Source organism: Eleutherodactylus coqui, chromosome 4 (assembly GCF_035609145.1).
Source record: "Eleutherodactylus coqui strain aEleCoq1 chromosome 4, aEleCoq1.hap1, whole genome shotgun sequence".
Taxonomy (NCBI): Eukaryota; Metazoa; Chordata; class Amphibia; order Anura; family Eleutherodactylidae; genus Eleutherodactylus; species Eleutherodactylus coqui.
In genome coordinates, this window is record NC_089840.1 from 240,616,129 (window position 1) to 240,629,915 (window position 13,787).

General features: G+C 42.6%; 1 protein-coding gene across 1 annotated transcript; it reads right to left on the minus strand.

Annotated features, from left to right (window-relative positions):
• Nucleotides 1-7,360: 7,360 nt before the first annotated feature.
• Nucleotides 7,361-8,311, minus strand: LOC136626656 (olfactory receptor 1L4-like). Its single transcript, XM_066601674.1, has one exon. The coding sequence runs from the start codon at nt 8,309-8,311 to the stop codon at nt 7,361-7,363; it is 951 nt and encodes a 316-aa protein (XP_066457771.1).
• Between the last annotated feature and the right edge of the window lie 5,476 nt (nt 8,312-13,787).

Below are 13,787 nucleotides of genomic sequence, written 5' to 3' on the forward strand. Positions count from 1 at the left end.
TGTTTCAAGGGTTCGCCTATACTCTTGCTACAGAAATGTTACAGGGGTCTGCCTATACTTCTGCTACAGAAATGTTACAGGGGTCTACCTATACTTCTGCTACATAAATGTAACTAGGGTCCGCCTATACTTTTACTACAGAAATGTTACAGGGTTCTGCCTATACTTTTGCTACAGAAATGTTACAGGGGTCTGCCTATACTTTTGCTACAGAAATGTTACTGGGGTCTGCCTATACTTCTGCTACAGGAATGTTACTGGGGTCCGCCTATAGTTTTACTACATAAATGTTACTGGGGTCTACCTATACCTTTGCTACAGAAATGTTACTGGGGTCTGCCTATACCTTTGCTACAGAAATGTTACTGGGGTCTGCCTATACTTCTGCTACAGAAATGTTACAAGGGTCTGCCTATACCTTTGCTACAGAAATGTTACAAGGGTCTGCCTATACCTTTGCTACAGAAATGTTACTGGGGTCTGCCTATACCTTTGCTACAGGAGTGTTACAGGGGTCTGCCTATATTTCTGCTACAGAAATGTTACTGGGGTCTACCTATTCTTTTGCAACAGGAATGTTACTGGGATCTGCCTATACTGTGGGTGCACAAAGACTTCCCATCGCGGTGTTTTACCTATCTGGCACAAATACACTGACTGACTAGGGCAGAAATATGGGACGATGCCAAGGTCCTTGGCGGGGTGAAACTCTCCTATGTTTGGGCACTTTGATTTCTTCTTGTGTAATACCATCTTTGTGCACTGACAGCATAGGCGAGCCCAAAGAACTCAAAGACTTCCCCTTTTGGTGTTGAGCTTTCTGACACCTACACAGAATGAATTGTTTGGGGACACATGAATTTCCCATTGCTAAGTAACTCAGGGCACCTTGGGTCGCACAAGGTGGAGGCAGGGACCAAGCCTGACCCAGGGCCCGCTCACATACTTTCCACACAGACTATTGCGGTCTTACCTCGGTCATGGTTTCTTGGCCTTGTTATGCCACCTCCTCCTCCTGCTTGGGGTCAGGGGATCAGCACTGGGCAACATGTTTTTTCTCCCGTGTTACCACAGTTATCTGAGACACTGGTTTGGGCTAAACAAAAGGAGCGTTACTGCATTACTGAGGGTGTGAGCCAAGGTTGAGGTCTTTGGCAGGGTGAAACTGCCTTGTTTGGGCGCTCTGATTTCTTTATGTGTAATACTTTCCTTGGGTTCCAGGGGCTCATCTATGCTGTGGGTGCACAAAGACTTCCCATTGTGTTGTTTTACCTGTCTGGCACAAACACACTGCCTGACTAGGACAGAAATGTGGGCCGAGGCCAAGGCCCTTAGAAGGGTGAAACTCTGCCACGTTTGGGCACTCTGATTTCCTTATGTATAATACTATGCTTCAGTTCCTTGGGCTCGCCTATGCTCTGAGTGCACAAAGACTTCCCATAGCAGTGTTTTACCTCTGACACAAATACACTGACTGACTAGGGCAGAAAAGTGGGCCGAGGCCATTAGCAGGGTGAAACTCTGCCATGTTTGGGCTCTCTGATTTCCTCATGTGTAATACCATGCTTGAGTTCCTTGGGGTCGCCTATGCTGTGAGTGCACAAAGACTTCCAATTGCATTGTTTTACCTGTCTGGCACAAATGCACTGACTGACTAAGGTAGAAATGTAGGCCGAGGCCCTTAGCAGGGTGAAACTCTGCGATGTTTGGGCGCTCTGATTTCTTCCTGTGTAATACCATCTTTGTGCACCGACAGCATAGGAAAGCCCAAGGAACTCAAAGACTTTCCATTGTGGTGTTGAGCTATCTAACACCTACACAGAATGAATTGTGTGGAGACACATGGATTTCCCATTGCTATGTAACTCACGGTACCTTGGGTCACACAAGGTGGAGGCTGGGACCGAGCCTGACCGTGGGCCCGCTCACGTGCTTCCCACACAGAGTATTGCTGCATTGTGGAGATGTGTAGAAGTGCTGGCACCTGAGTCCCCTTAATGCCCACATTTGCGGCTCCTGACAATTTTGTGACGGAGGTGGCACGGGATTGGAATGATGATCGTACGTCAATTTATCATCAATTCTCAACAGCATTGTGGGCTATCGCCCACACTTTCAAAGAGGGTCGCTGCCTGGCCCTGCCAACCTTCTGCAGTGTGTGCCTCTGGTTCCTCCTCATCCAGTATGCGCTTATAAATAGACATGAGGGTGGTGTGGCTATGAAGCGAGCATGTTGCATGAGGGCAGCTGAACGCTGCGCAGGGACGCTGTGGAAGCAGGATCGTGCGAGGGGTTGGACAACAATGCCAGCATGTAACCCAGGATTAGAGGCAGCAGTGTCACCCGCAGGCAGTGTTTGTCCTTGATTGCAGGTAGTGTGGTGCTTAGCTAAGATGTGCCAGCGCTTGCGGCTTGCTATTGAGGGTTTGTCCAAAGTAAATTGCTAGGGGGTGACGCCAGACTCTTGCCCCCATTTTGGCTTAATAGTGGGACCTGGAAGCCTCAGATGCAGCCATGCATGCTGCCCCTGCCCTTCCCTATCCGTTTCTGTGGTGTATCCATGACTTTCTGATGTTTGCTGGTGTTTGACAAGTCATCACCTATGCGGAGCATCGGTCCCATACAAAAATGCTTGAGTCCCCCATTGACTTCAATAGGGTTCGTTACTCGAAACAAGCTCTCGAGTATTATGAAAAGTTTGACTCGAGCAACGAGCACCCGAGTTTTTTGGTGCTCGCTCATCTCCACAGAAAACCTCTTTTTGTTGTAATTGTATTGCACTGTAACACAGTGACTGCTAAATAATGAGGAAATAGTGGTTTTTGGTCTTGGGCCATGAGGCAGCAGTTAGAAAAACAAGTGTATGGAGCAAACTGCCAACTGAATATCTCTCTTTTACTAACAAGTATGGTCTCTTAGCATGGGTATACTCTTCCTGTTTCCAGTAGTCGGTTGTCACAGAAAATTCTATTACATGGAACCCCCTTATTGTCCTATCCATTCAAGCAAATGCACAATCCAGATCCTGCATATCTGGATTATCAATTAGGGTGAGAACAACATTAAAGGGGTTGTCCCGCGGCAGCAAGTGGGTCTATACACTTCTGTATGGCCATATTAATGCACTTTGTAATGTACATTGTGCATTAATTATGAGCCATACAGAAGTTATAAGAAGTTTTTCACTTACCTGCTCCGTTGCTAGCGTCCTCGTTTCCATGGAGCCCGTCTAATTTTCGGCGTCTAATGGCCAAATTAGACGCGCTTGCGCAGTCCGGGTCTTCTTCTTTTCTCAATGGGGCCGCTCGTGCAGGATGCCGGCTCCGTGTAGCTCCGCCCCGTCACGTGCCGATTCCAGCCAATCAGGAGACAGGAATCGGCAATGGACCGCACAGAAGCCCTGCGGTCCACCGAGGGAGAAGATCCCGGCGGCCATCTTCAGCCGGTAAGTAAGAAGTCACCGGAGCGCGGGGATTCAGGTAAGCGCTGTGCGGTGTTTTTTTTTAACCCCTGCATCGGGGTTGTCTCGCGCCGAATGGGGGGGGGGGGGGTTGAAAAAAAAAAACCCCGTTTCGGCGCGGGACAACCCCTTTAAAGCAATGGGGAAAATATTGACTGGAAATTCTGTGTCATCCGTGCTGTGCTGACTGAAAATAATCATATCTCGATAGGAAGATTCATTCACTTCCATTCAGTCTCTGAATCAGGCTGGAACTGATATCAACTAAGTTAACAATTTTTCCATGTTTGATGTCTGCTGATAGCTAAAACCTACCATGTTATGAAATATGACATTTATTGCTTTTTTGCTTTTTTCCATTTTCGTTTTTTCCTCCTCCCTTTTAAAACATCGTAACTCCTTTATTTATCCATCGATGCCCCTGTATGGGGGCTTGTTTTTTGTGGGCCGAGTTGCATTTTTCAACAGTACAATTTATTGTACCATATAATGTACTGAAAAACCTTAAAAAAATTCTAAGTGGAGAGAAATGGAAAAAAAACGACATTCCACCATCTTTCATTGCGTCCTGTTTCTATGGCGGACAAACTGCAACAAAAATGACCGAATAACTTTATTCTATGGGTCAGTATGATTACTACGATAGCAAACTTGTATAGGTTTTTTTTGCTGTACTACTTGATTGTTTAAAATTATTTTTTGTGTCCATTTTCTGCACAACATAACTTTTTTATTTTTCCGCCGACATAGTTGAGTGAGGGCTTATTTTGTGTGGTACGTCCTGTCGTTTCTGTTGCAAACAATTGACTTTTTTTTCACTTTTTATTACATTTTTTCTTGGAGATAGGGTGACCAAAAAAGTGCATTTCTGGCGTTCTTTATTTATTTTTTTTCGGACCACGTTCACCATGCGGGTAAAATAATGCATTACTTTGATCGATAGAACTTTTACAGATGAAGCAATACAAAACAGGTATTTTTGGTTTAATATTTTGATTTTTTTATTGCAAATAAAGGTTGTTTTTTTTTACTTTTTTACTTTTTTTTTTTAATAGTTAGTAAAACTTTTTTGTTCTTATTTTTACACTTTCTTTTAGTCCTCCTAGATGACCACAACCAGCGATGCTTTGATTGCTCCTGCAGTATGACGTAATTCTATAGAATTTTGACAGGTGGTCTATCAAGCCACCTCACAGGGATGGCTTGAGAGGCAGCCTGCTAAGGCAGCCCTGGGGCCTTTTAGAAGGTCCCCGGCTACCATGACAGCTGCACGGCTGCCCCGATCTCACCGCAGGAGGGCCGTACGGAACCCCCGAACATCGTTCAGGGGATTTAAATGCCGCTGTCAGAATTGACAGCGGTATTTAAAGGGTTACTAGCCGCGATCGGCCGTATGGCCAATCGCAGCTATTGCCCGTGGGTCTCAGCTGTAATAAACAGCTGACACCCGCGCTGTATGGAGGGAGATAGCGGCGCTATCTTCCTCCATATACTCCTGCAACGGCAGGACGTAAAAACACTATTGGGCTGTAACTAAGGGGTTAAAATTATATATTCACTCACTCTGTTTCTTGCATCCAATTAGCCTACCTCCTTCTGATGTCATCAGTTGGAAGTAGAAGGTGTGGCTGGGGGAGCTTTTAAGACCCCCAGGGCATAGGACCCCCCTGAGTCATAACTAGCCCTTATAGGACTAGGTACTTATATCCTTTGGTATATTATCTTTTGTATTTTAACAAGAATTGCTACTTTTTGTAATGAAGTTTTAAACTTTCTTAAGTTCAGTTCTTGTCACTCTATACAAAAAAATCTATAGCAGTGCAGGGGAGCCAGCCAGAGGACGTGTCTCAGCGCCGGAGAGGTTAGTAATTTTTTATTTTTTATTTTTTTACACTTATTGCTGATTATCGGGGAAGGGCTTATATTTCAAGCCCTTCCCCGATAATCATACAGTGGGGCTTGGAAGAAAGCATTGCTTTCAATGGGATCGGCAGCAGTGCCGTTCCCATTGAAAGCAATGGGATAGAATGCCGGGGACTTCTGACACAGCTGTGACAGCTGTGGCAGAGCATTCCTTCATCCACGCGGTCTCAGTGCCAATCCCATTGAAAGCAATGGGATAGAATGCAGAGGACTTCTGCCACAGCTGTGACAGCTGTGGCAGAGGATTCCTTCATCCCCGCGGTCCCCGCGGGGATGAAGGAAACTCCTGTGACAGCTGTGGCAGAAGTCCCCAGCATTTTCAATCTCTTTTCAATGGGGCTAGCGCTGCTGCCGCTGGCCCCATTGAAAGCACTAGCAATATTCTATACCGGCGTCTTTCTTGTGCTGCGAAGCGAGAGTTTTCTCGTGCTCTCGCAGTGCAAGAAAGAAAGAAAATATTGCTAGTGAGTGTCCACCCTAAGGCCTCTCTCACACAGGCATCTGCAGAAATGCTGCATTTTTAAATGCTGCTTACTGCAGTTTCAGGAGTGTTGTCTTATGTTTCAGCACAGCTGAAAACGCAGCCAAGGAAGCTGAAAAAAAAAGCAATACTCATCTAGCAGGCACCGTCTGGGTCCATACTGCTACTCTCTAGTACTCCTGCAGGCTTCCGTTGCACTTTTCACTGGCAACAGAACATCTATTGCTGCTAACAGGGTTGAAAACCTTGTCTCCAGTAAGAGATTGCTCTGATTGGTTCTTGAGTTCCGGCTCAGCCAATCAGATCCAGCACTCGATGAACCAACCTCAGCCATTCAATAAACTGCACTTGAGGATACCCTCAAAGTTCTTGATTTCTTTTCTGGATTGACTGAACTTTATGCCTTAAAGTTGATTTGCTTTACTTAGTTGAGTGGTTGTTGCCATAATGTGGATTAGAACATTAGATGAATAGGGCTCAACACTGTATGGAGCTATGTACCTGACAAATGCACAACACAACTGATGGTTGCAAACACATTAAAAAAGGCAGGAAATTCCACAAATTAACTCTTGACAAGGCATAGCTGCAAATTGAAGACCATTCCAGGTGACCACATCATGAAGCTGATTAAGAGAATTCGAAGAATGTGCAAAGCTGTCATCAAAGTCAGGCTACCTGTGATCATAGGCTGAGAAACTTGTCCCAATATTGCACTCGCCAACATGTATTTTCACGGCGGTGAGAGGCGTTTTTGTAGAAAAAATACCTCCTATCACTTCAGTAAAGTAGCAATCCTCCAGCAGCTTTCATCTGCGTCAGAGGATCAACAAATGTTTCCCATCGTGTTCAATGGGAAACCTTGCATCGCGAGAGCCATGCAATGTATTTAAGGAGCCATTGAAATCAATGGGCGATGAATTCTGAGGAACACGAAAAACAAAACATGCCATGATTTCCTTTCCTTGCAGCATCACTCATGTATATGGTATATGACTTCATTCAAAAAAATGGGGTTCATATCCACGTGAGATTTGTGCGTTTCGCAACGCACAAATATCGTGTGAGTTTCTCAGTCATGTGAAACCGGTCTAAGGGCTTCTACTCACTAGCGTTTTTTTAATGCAAATGTCAATGGGACTTTCTAATGTTAAAATCGCATCACACAAAAATCGCAGAAGCACAAACTTTTGATTGTTGTGTGATACGATTTTAACATTAGAAAGTCCCTTTGACATTTGCATTAAAAAAACGCTAGTGAGTAGAAGCCCTTAAAGGGAACCATTTTGAAAAATTTAAAATGTAAAACAGGTTTGTTTAACACATTTTTGTTTACTGTGTAAATCCATATGTGTTCCTTCGTAGTTTTCATGTCTTCTATATGAATCTACAATGTAGAAACTAAAAAAAGCAAGAAAAAACATGGCGGTCAACCCCATAGATCATCAATAGTATTTCCCTGGAAAACCCCTTTAAGTGACAGCCTTTTCATATCTTTATTTAGTAAAATGAAAGACTTTCTTGATGACATTTTTCACTTCTCCATTTCTTAGAGTGTAAATCATTGGATTGATCATGGGAATCACAGCTGTGTAGAGCAAAGCAAAAAGCTTCTCATGAGCTGGCAAGTACATAGAGGCTGGACGGATATAAACCACTATCATAGTACCATAAAAAAGAACTACCACTGTAAGGTGGGATGTACAAGTAGAAAAGGCCTTAATTCGTCCATCTTTTACATGAATGCTATTAATAGAATGTACAATTAGAACATATGAAGCCAACGTGAACATGAATGGCATAAATCCTAAAACAAGACTCTCCACAAGTATTAGCACTTCAATTTTGGTATTTTCGCCACATGACAATTTCAAAAGAGCAGTAAGGTCACAGAAGAAATGGTTAATTACATGTGATTTGCAAAAATTGAAACGTGATGAAAATGAAATTGGAAATGAGGAGCTTACAAAACCAGTTAGCCAACATCCTTGGGCCAGAATGAGAAAAGTTTTAGTATTCATGATCAAGGAGTAATGCAAAGGGTTGCAGATGGCCACATATCGGTCATAGGCCATTGCTGCCAATAAAAAATATTCAGAAACTGCAAATGCAATATAAAAGTACTGCTGTGATATGCAGCCTGTAAATGATATCTCCTTTTTATCCTGTGAATGAAGCCATATAAGCTTAGGAAGGGTAACAGAAGTATAACACATATCTAGAGAGGCCAAGTGACACAAGAAGAAATACATTGGTGTTTGTAATGAATTATGAAAAAGCACAAGCACTAAAATAAGACTGTTTCCTGTTATGGTCAGAATATACATAAAACAGAAAGCTAGAAGAAGAGGAAGGTGCAGCTGTGGAATGTCAGAAAAACCAACCAGCAGAAAATAGCTTACTGAAGACTTATTCTCACTTAACACTTCAGAGACGTCTTGAGCCATCTTATCTAACAGAAATAAAAGCACCATGTTACAATAATGCAATAATACACATATGTAGCTCATGCGGTTCAAAGACAGGTAATAATAAATGGAATGAGAGGACTGGAATACCCAGAGAGGCTATCAAACTTGGGATTATTCACCCTGGAATAAAGACGGCTACATTAGCAGACAATACAATGACCTCTCCCATGATCTGTTTATACCCAGGACTGCAACGGTAACAAGAGGGCATCCTCTACGTCTAGAAGAAAGCAGGTTTCATCACCAACACAGAAGGGGGTTCTTTACTGTTAGAGCAGTGAGACTGTGGAACTCTCTGCCAAAGGATGTGGTGATGGCAAAATTAATAGAGGAGTTTAAGAGAGGACTAGATGCCTTTCTAGAGCGCTATGATATTACAGGATATAGACATTAAATAACCAGTGGGGTTGTTGATCTAGGTAGTAACTTTCAAAACATTGATCCAGGGATTATTCTGACTGCCATTATGGAGTTGGGAAGGAATTATTTCCCCCCAAATGGGCTTAATTGGTTTCCGCCTCATTTTTTTTTCCTTCCTGGATCAACAAGGGGGGTGGAAACAGGCGGAACTAGATGGATATTGTCTCCCTTCAGCCTAAGATACCATGTTACTATGAAGTAATACAATACATAATCTTGCTGCATTCAAATCAAATATTCATCCCTGCTACAACTCTATTTCTACATCTGCATTCTATGACAGCTGTTTTTCATTTACTTGAATATGGTTGAACTGCAATACCAGTTCAAACCAATAGGTGAGAGTAATGTTTCAATGGAAGCTGTGCCTGTGCTATCTGCTTCCTGCTTGTACATTATCACAGCAGCACAGCAAACAGGTGATCAGCAGGGATCCCAAGCAGACCCTGCCAATCAGCTATTGATAACTTATCCAGAGGTGGGTAATCCATTTTTGCAGAGCCATGAAACCACTTCTAATGTCTAATCCAGTATTCCCAGTAAATTGAAAATGTCCACCCTGCCCAGCAAAAAAAATGAATAGTTTGTCTCTTTTTTTACCATTAGTTTTTTGCAGGCACACAAAGCCCATGTGGCTCTATACTATGAAGCTAGAGGAACTCCTTGTACTGCTATATGGTGCCTCCAATCAGCACCCGAAGGGTGTGTTCACACATGGTAGTTTTTGGTTTGGATCAAAATTTGCAGCATATTTTACTGTGCTGATTTTGATACGGATCTGCAGCAGATTTTCAATTTAAGGGGTAAAGTCTGCTGTGGATCCATATCAAAATTCACACCAAATTCGAAAAAATGGTGTGGATTTTGTTGCGTAACTTGATGCAGATTTTGTTGCAGATTTTCCACTGCTGAAAGCCTGCATGAAATTCACTACTTGTCAACAAACCCTTAGACCCATTCCAACATTGAAGATTCACTGTGGAGGAGTCCACAGCAGAAAATCCGTGCCATAATCACAACAAATGGAGCAAATTTTGATATGCATTTTGATGTAGATTTGCTATGGATTTCGGCCTCTCGTTTCAAGGAGTAAAATTAACCATGAAAATCTGCAGTATAAATTTACATCCAGCAGATTTAGAATCCACAGAGTAGGGCCTCAGGCAGACACCCGGGTCGGATCCCACTGCGAGAAATCTCCCAGCAGGCTGCGAGCCGTGCCCCTGCAGTGACTCCCATGGCTCACCTCCTCCGGCGTCTCCTCTGCTCTGCAATGTGCTGGCTACCACCCAGCCGGCACATACGAAGAGTAGAGCTGATGCATTACCGGTGACGTTTCTGTGCGGGCCTCTGCGAGGCTCGCACAGAAATAGGACATGCAGCAATTTGTTTACCGCGCGAGTTTTCACGCAGACAAATAGCGGCTGTCTGCATAGGATTGCATTAACTAATGCAATCTTATGGCAGCATGCATGGGCGGAAACTATGCGAAAAATCCCAATTTCCACTTGTGTACATTTACCCTAGGTCAGTTTACCCTACAGAGGTTTTCTGCAACGTGTGATGAAATTTTATAACATCCCGTCAACTGTGCTTGAACTGTAAAGCCTCAGCATTTCCAACCGATGTGAACATACCCTTAGGGACCTTTCACATGGGATGAAGTAGGCTTTTGCGACACATTGCAAAACACAGTAAATTCGGCACCAAAATCCACACGCTACTTGCAGATTTTGATGTGGAATTGAAAATGGCTTAAAACCGGCTGCAATTCTGCATCAAACTCTGCAGTTAGACCTGCAGATTTTGATCACAGCTGTGGATTTAGCTGCCTCCTGCGGCATAATTCCACCCCATGTAAAAGGTTCTTTAAGGGAAAATACCTCTGTAATTCAGTTTCTTATGGAACGTGGTACATTTGATTTTCTGTCAGATTCATATAATGAAAAAGCAATTCTGTATGCTTTAGCATTCACTTGGAGATACAATAAAACCCCAAAGACGTCTGTGGATGCCGTATCACAACAACAATAAGAAAGCAATGTAGAAATAAATCATTACTGTGCAGATAAACCTAATCTCCCTGGGATGCATCCTGCATTGGTATATCAATTCCTTCATAGTCAGTATATATCTACCTCGGCTGTGCTGCATCTTTATATGTAGTGCTCTATTTCATTTGTTTTCCATCAAAATGATACGTTTTTATTATAGCATACACATGATTACAACAATCATGCAAAGTAAAAAGTACAAGGATGTACAAGCGCTTTCATAAGGAAATCATAAATGTTAGATTTTTATAAAAATGCAAGATGTTAATATCAGACACGTTATTCAAGAGCCTCTGTACTGGAAAAATCAGCATCAGTGCCGAAAACATTATATACCGGACTTACTATATGAGTATCATTTAGATACTTGTTCTTTAGTACATATAATCCTCATGCTTTCCATATTCAGTTGACATTTAGGCTTTTTCAGACATCTTTATAAAAGGGATGATCAGACAGCCTGGGGACATTGTTATCAGCTGCACATCCATATAATGTACTGTAATTATGATCATTGGGAATTGTTATGCTCATTATCATTATAATCATTTATGATGATTGTTATGATGATATTCTTCTGATGATAAAGGTGGATTTTTGCCATTTTTTACATAGGTTCGGGCACTTTTCTGGTCTATCAATAAGTAAAATAGCTTATGGACAAGACTTTCTTGGGTTAGAAAGAAATAAAACCATGTCGTCCACAAATAGACCAATGCAATCCTCTCTATAACCTATGGTAATTACTGTATATTTAGGAACTTGTTGAATAGCTAGAGCTAGGGACTCGATGGACACTGCAAACAACAAGGGTGATAGTGGACAGCTTTGGGCGGTCCCTTTGCTCAGAGGGAAGGATCTAGAGAGTAAACCGTTAACTAGAATAATGGTCATTGGGTATTATAAATAATAGAAATGTATTTAATGAATGAGTCTTCAAATTTAAAGCATTACATCACCAACAGTAAATATAGCTATTCAATGGAGTTAAAGGCTTTAGCAACATCTAAGGACACCAATGCCCAATCACTCTGCTGTTTCAATACGATTTAGTTGACCACTAAGATGCTAGGATTTTGGTTATGATCCTATAATCCACATTCAGTAACGAAATAGGACAGTATGAGCCACAGTCCTCAGGGTTTTTATCTGGTTTCATTATTAATACTATTGTGGCTTCATTATATGAGTCTGGGAATTGGCCTTCTCTAAATACCCTTTCATAGAGGGAAAGTAAATTCCATCCAGATCAGGAAGTGATCAGACACTTTCCTCAGCATGTGTGAAATGGCAAGGGAAAACGATGGAGACCTAAAAACATAATCAATATGGCGTATTGCATGTCTATGTGTGTATGACATCAGTACTCGGGGTGATAGATTACCATAGATCAAGCCATCCTGCTTCAGAGGCTAATATAGCAAGTCTGGTCAAATCAACCTTTCAGGAACAAGGGGTCATGTTTCCAAATCTGTCAAACTGGGGATCCAAAATCATATTTATGTCCCGTATGCATATCACAGAAGCATCTGGGTATGGGGCCGAAGTGAAGATAACTTCTGTAATAAGGGCTACAGATGCAGGAGGTGGATTGTAATAGCAGCTGCAGAGAAAAACATATAGAATATTATTTATCTATGCCTTTACAAATATGAATCTTCCCTCTGGGTTCGAACAGGCCTGCTCAGGTTTCCAACATATAGAATTACCAGGAATATGATGTGTGGCACACATGCCATAACCATTATATTTACCTAGCAGACTTGTCCAGGTCACTCCCGCTGCTCTCTGGAGCGCTTCTTGCCATCCTCGGCCGCTCACAGAAGATCACTTCCTGGTTGCGGGATTCATCAATTCCACCTCCAGGAAGCGATGGCTCTGATTGGTTTTCGAGCACTGCTCAGCCAATCAATGCAGCGCTCGATAAACCAATGCAATGGCTGTAATTGGTTCACCAAATGCTGCACTGATTGGCTGAGCACCGCTTGAGAACCAATCAGAACCATCACTTCATGGAGGAGGGATTTATGAATCCAGAGAGCAGTAAGAGTGACTTGAACCAAGCCTGCTAATGTATTCCTTTTTTTTATTAATGTAATGCAGCTAGGGCTTATTTTAGGGTAGGGCTTAAATTTCAAGACTCCTGAAAATCTACCCCCAAAAATAAGGTGAGGGCTTATTGTTTTTTATGCTTTTTTATGCTTGAAAAAGACCCCAAGAGGGTCGAAACGTAGCGTTCATATGGAGGAATAAATTGTCACTTTTCTACTAAAAGACGCCTGGGATGCTGCTTCTCTTCTTGCGGTAAATCTGATTGGCTGAGTAGCCATCGAAGAACCAATCACAGCCATTGCACTGTGGAGGCGGGATTTATGATTTGGAAAATCAATGTTGCGGCTCAGCCAATTCATAAATCCCACCTCCACAACACAATGGCTGTGATTCATTCTTCGACTGCTACTCAGACAATCAATGCAGCATTCGATGAATCAATCACAGTCATCACATTGGTTCATCAAGTGCTGCATTGATTGGCTGATCACCGCTTGAGAACCAATCAGAACCATCACTTCATGGAGGAGGGATTTATGAATCCAGAGAGCAGTAAGAGTGACTTGAACCAAGCCTGCTAATGTATTCCTTTTTTTTATTAATGTAATGCAGCTAGGGCTTATTTTAGGGTAGGGCTTAAATTTCAAGACTCCTGAAAATCTACCCCCAAAAATAAGGTGAGGGCTTATTGTTTTTTATGCTTTTTTATGCTTGAAAAAGACCCCAAGAGGGTCGAAACGTAGCGTTCATATGGAGGAATAAATTGTCACTTTTCTACTACAAGACGCCTGGGATGCTGCTTCTCTTCTTGCGGTAAATCTGATTGGCTGAGTAGCCATCGAAGAACCAATCACAGCCATTGCACTGTGGAGGCGGGATTTATGATTTGGAAAATCAATGTTGCGGCTCAGCCAATTCATAAATCC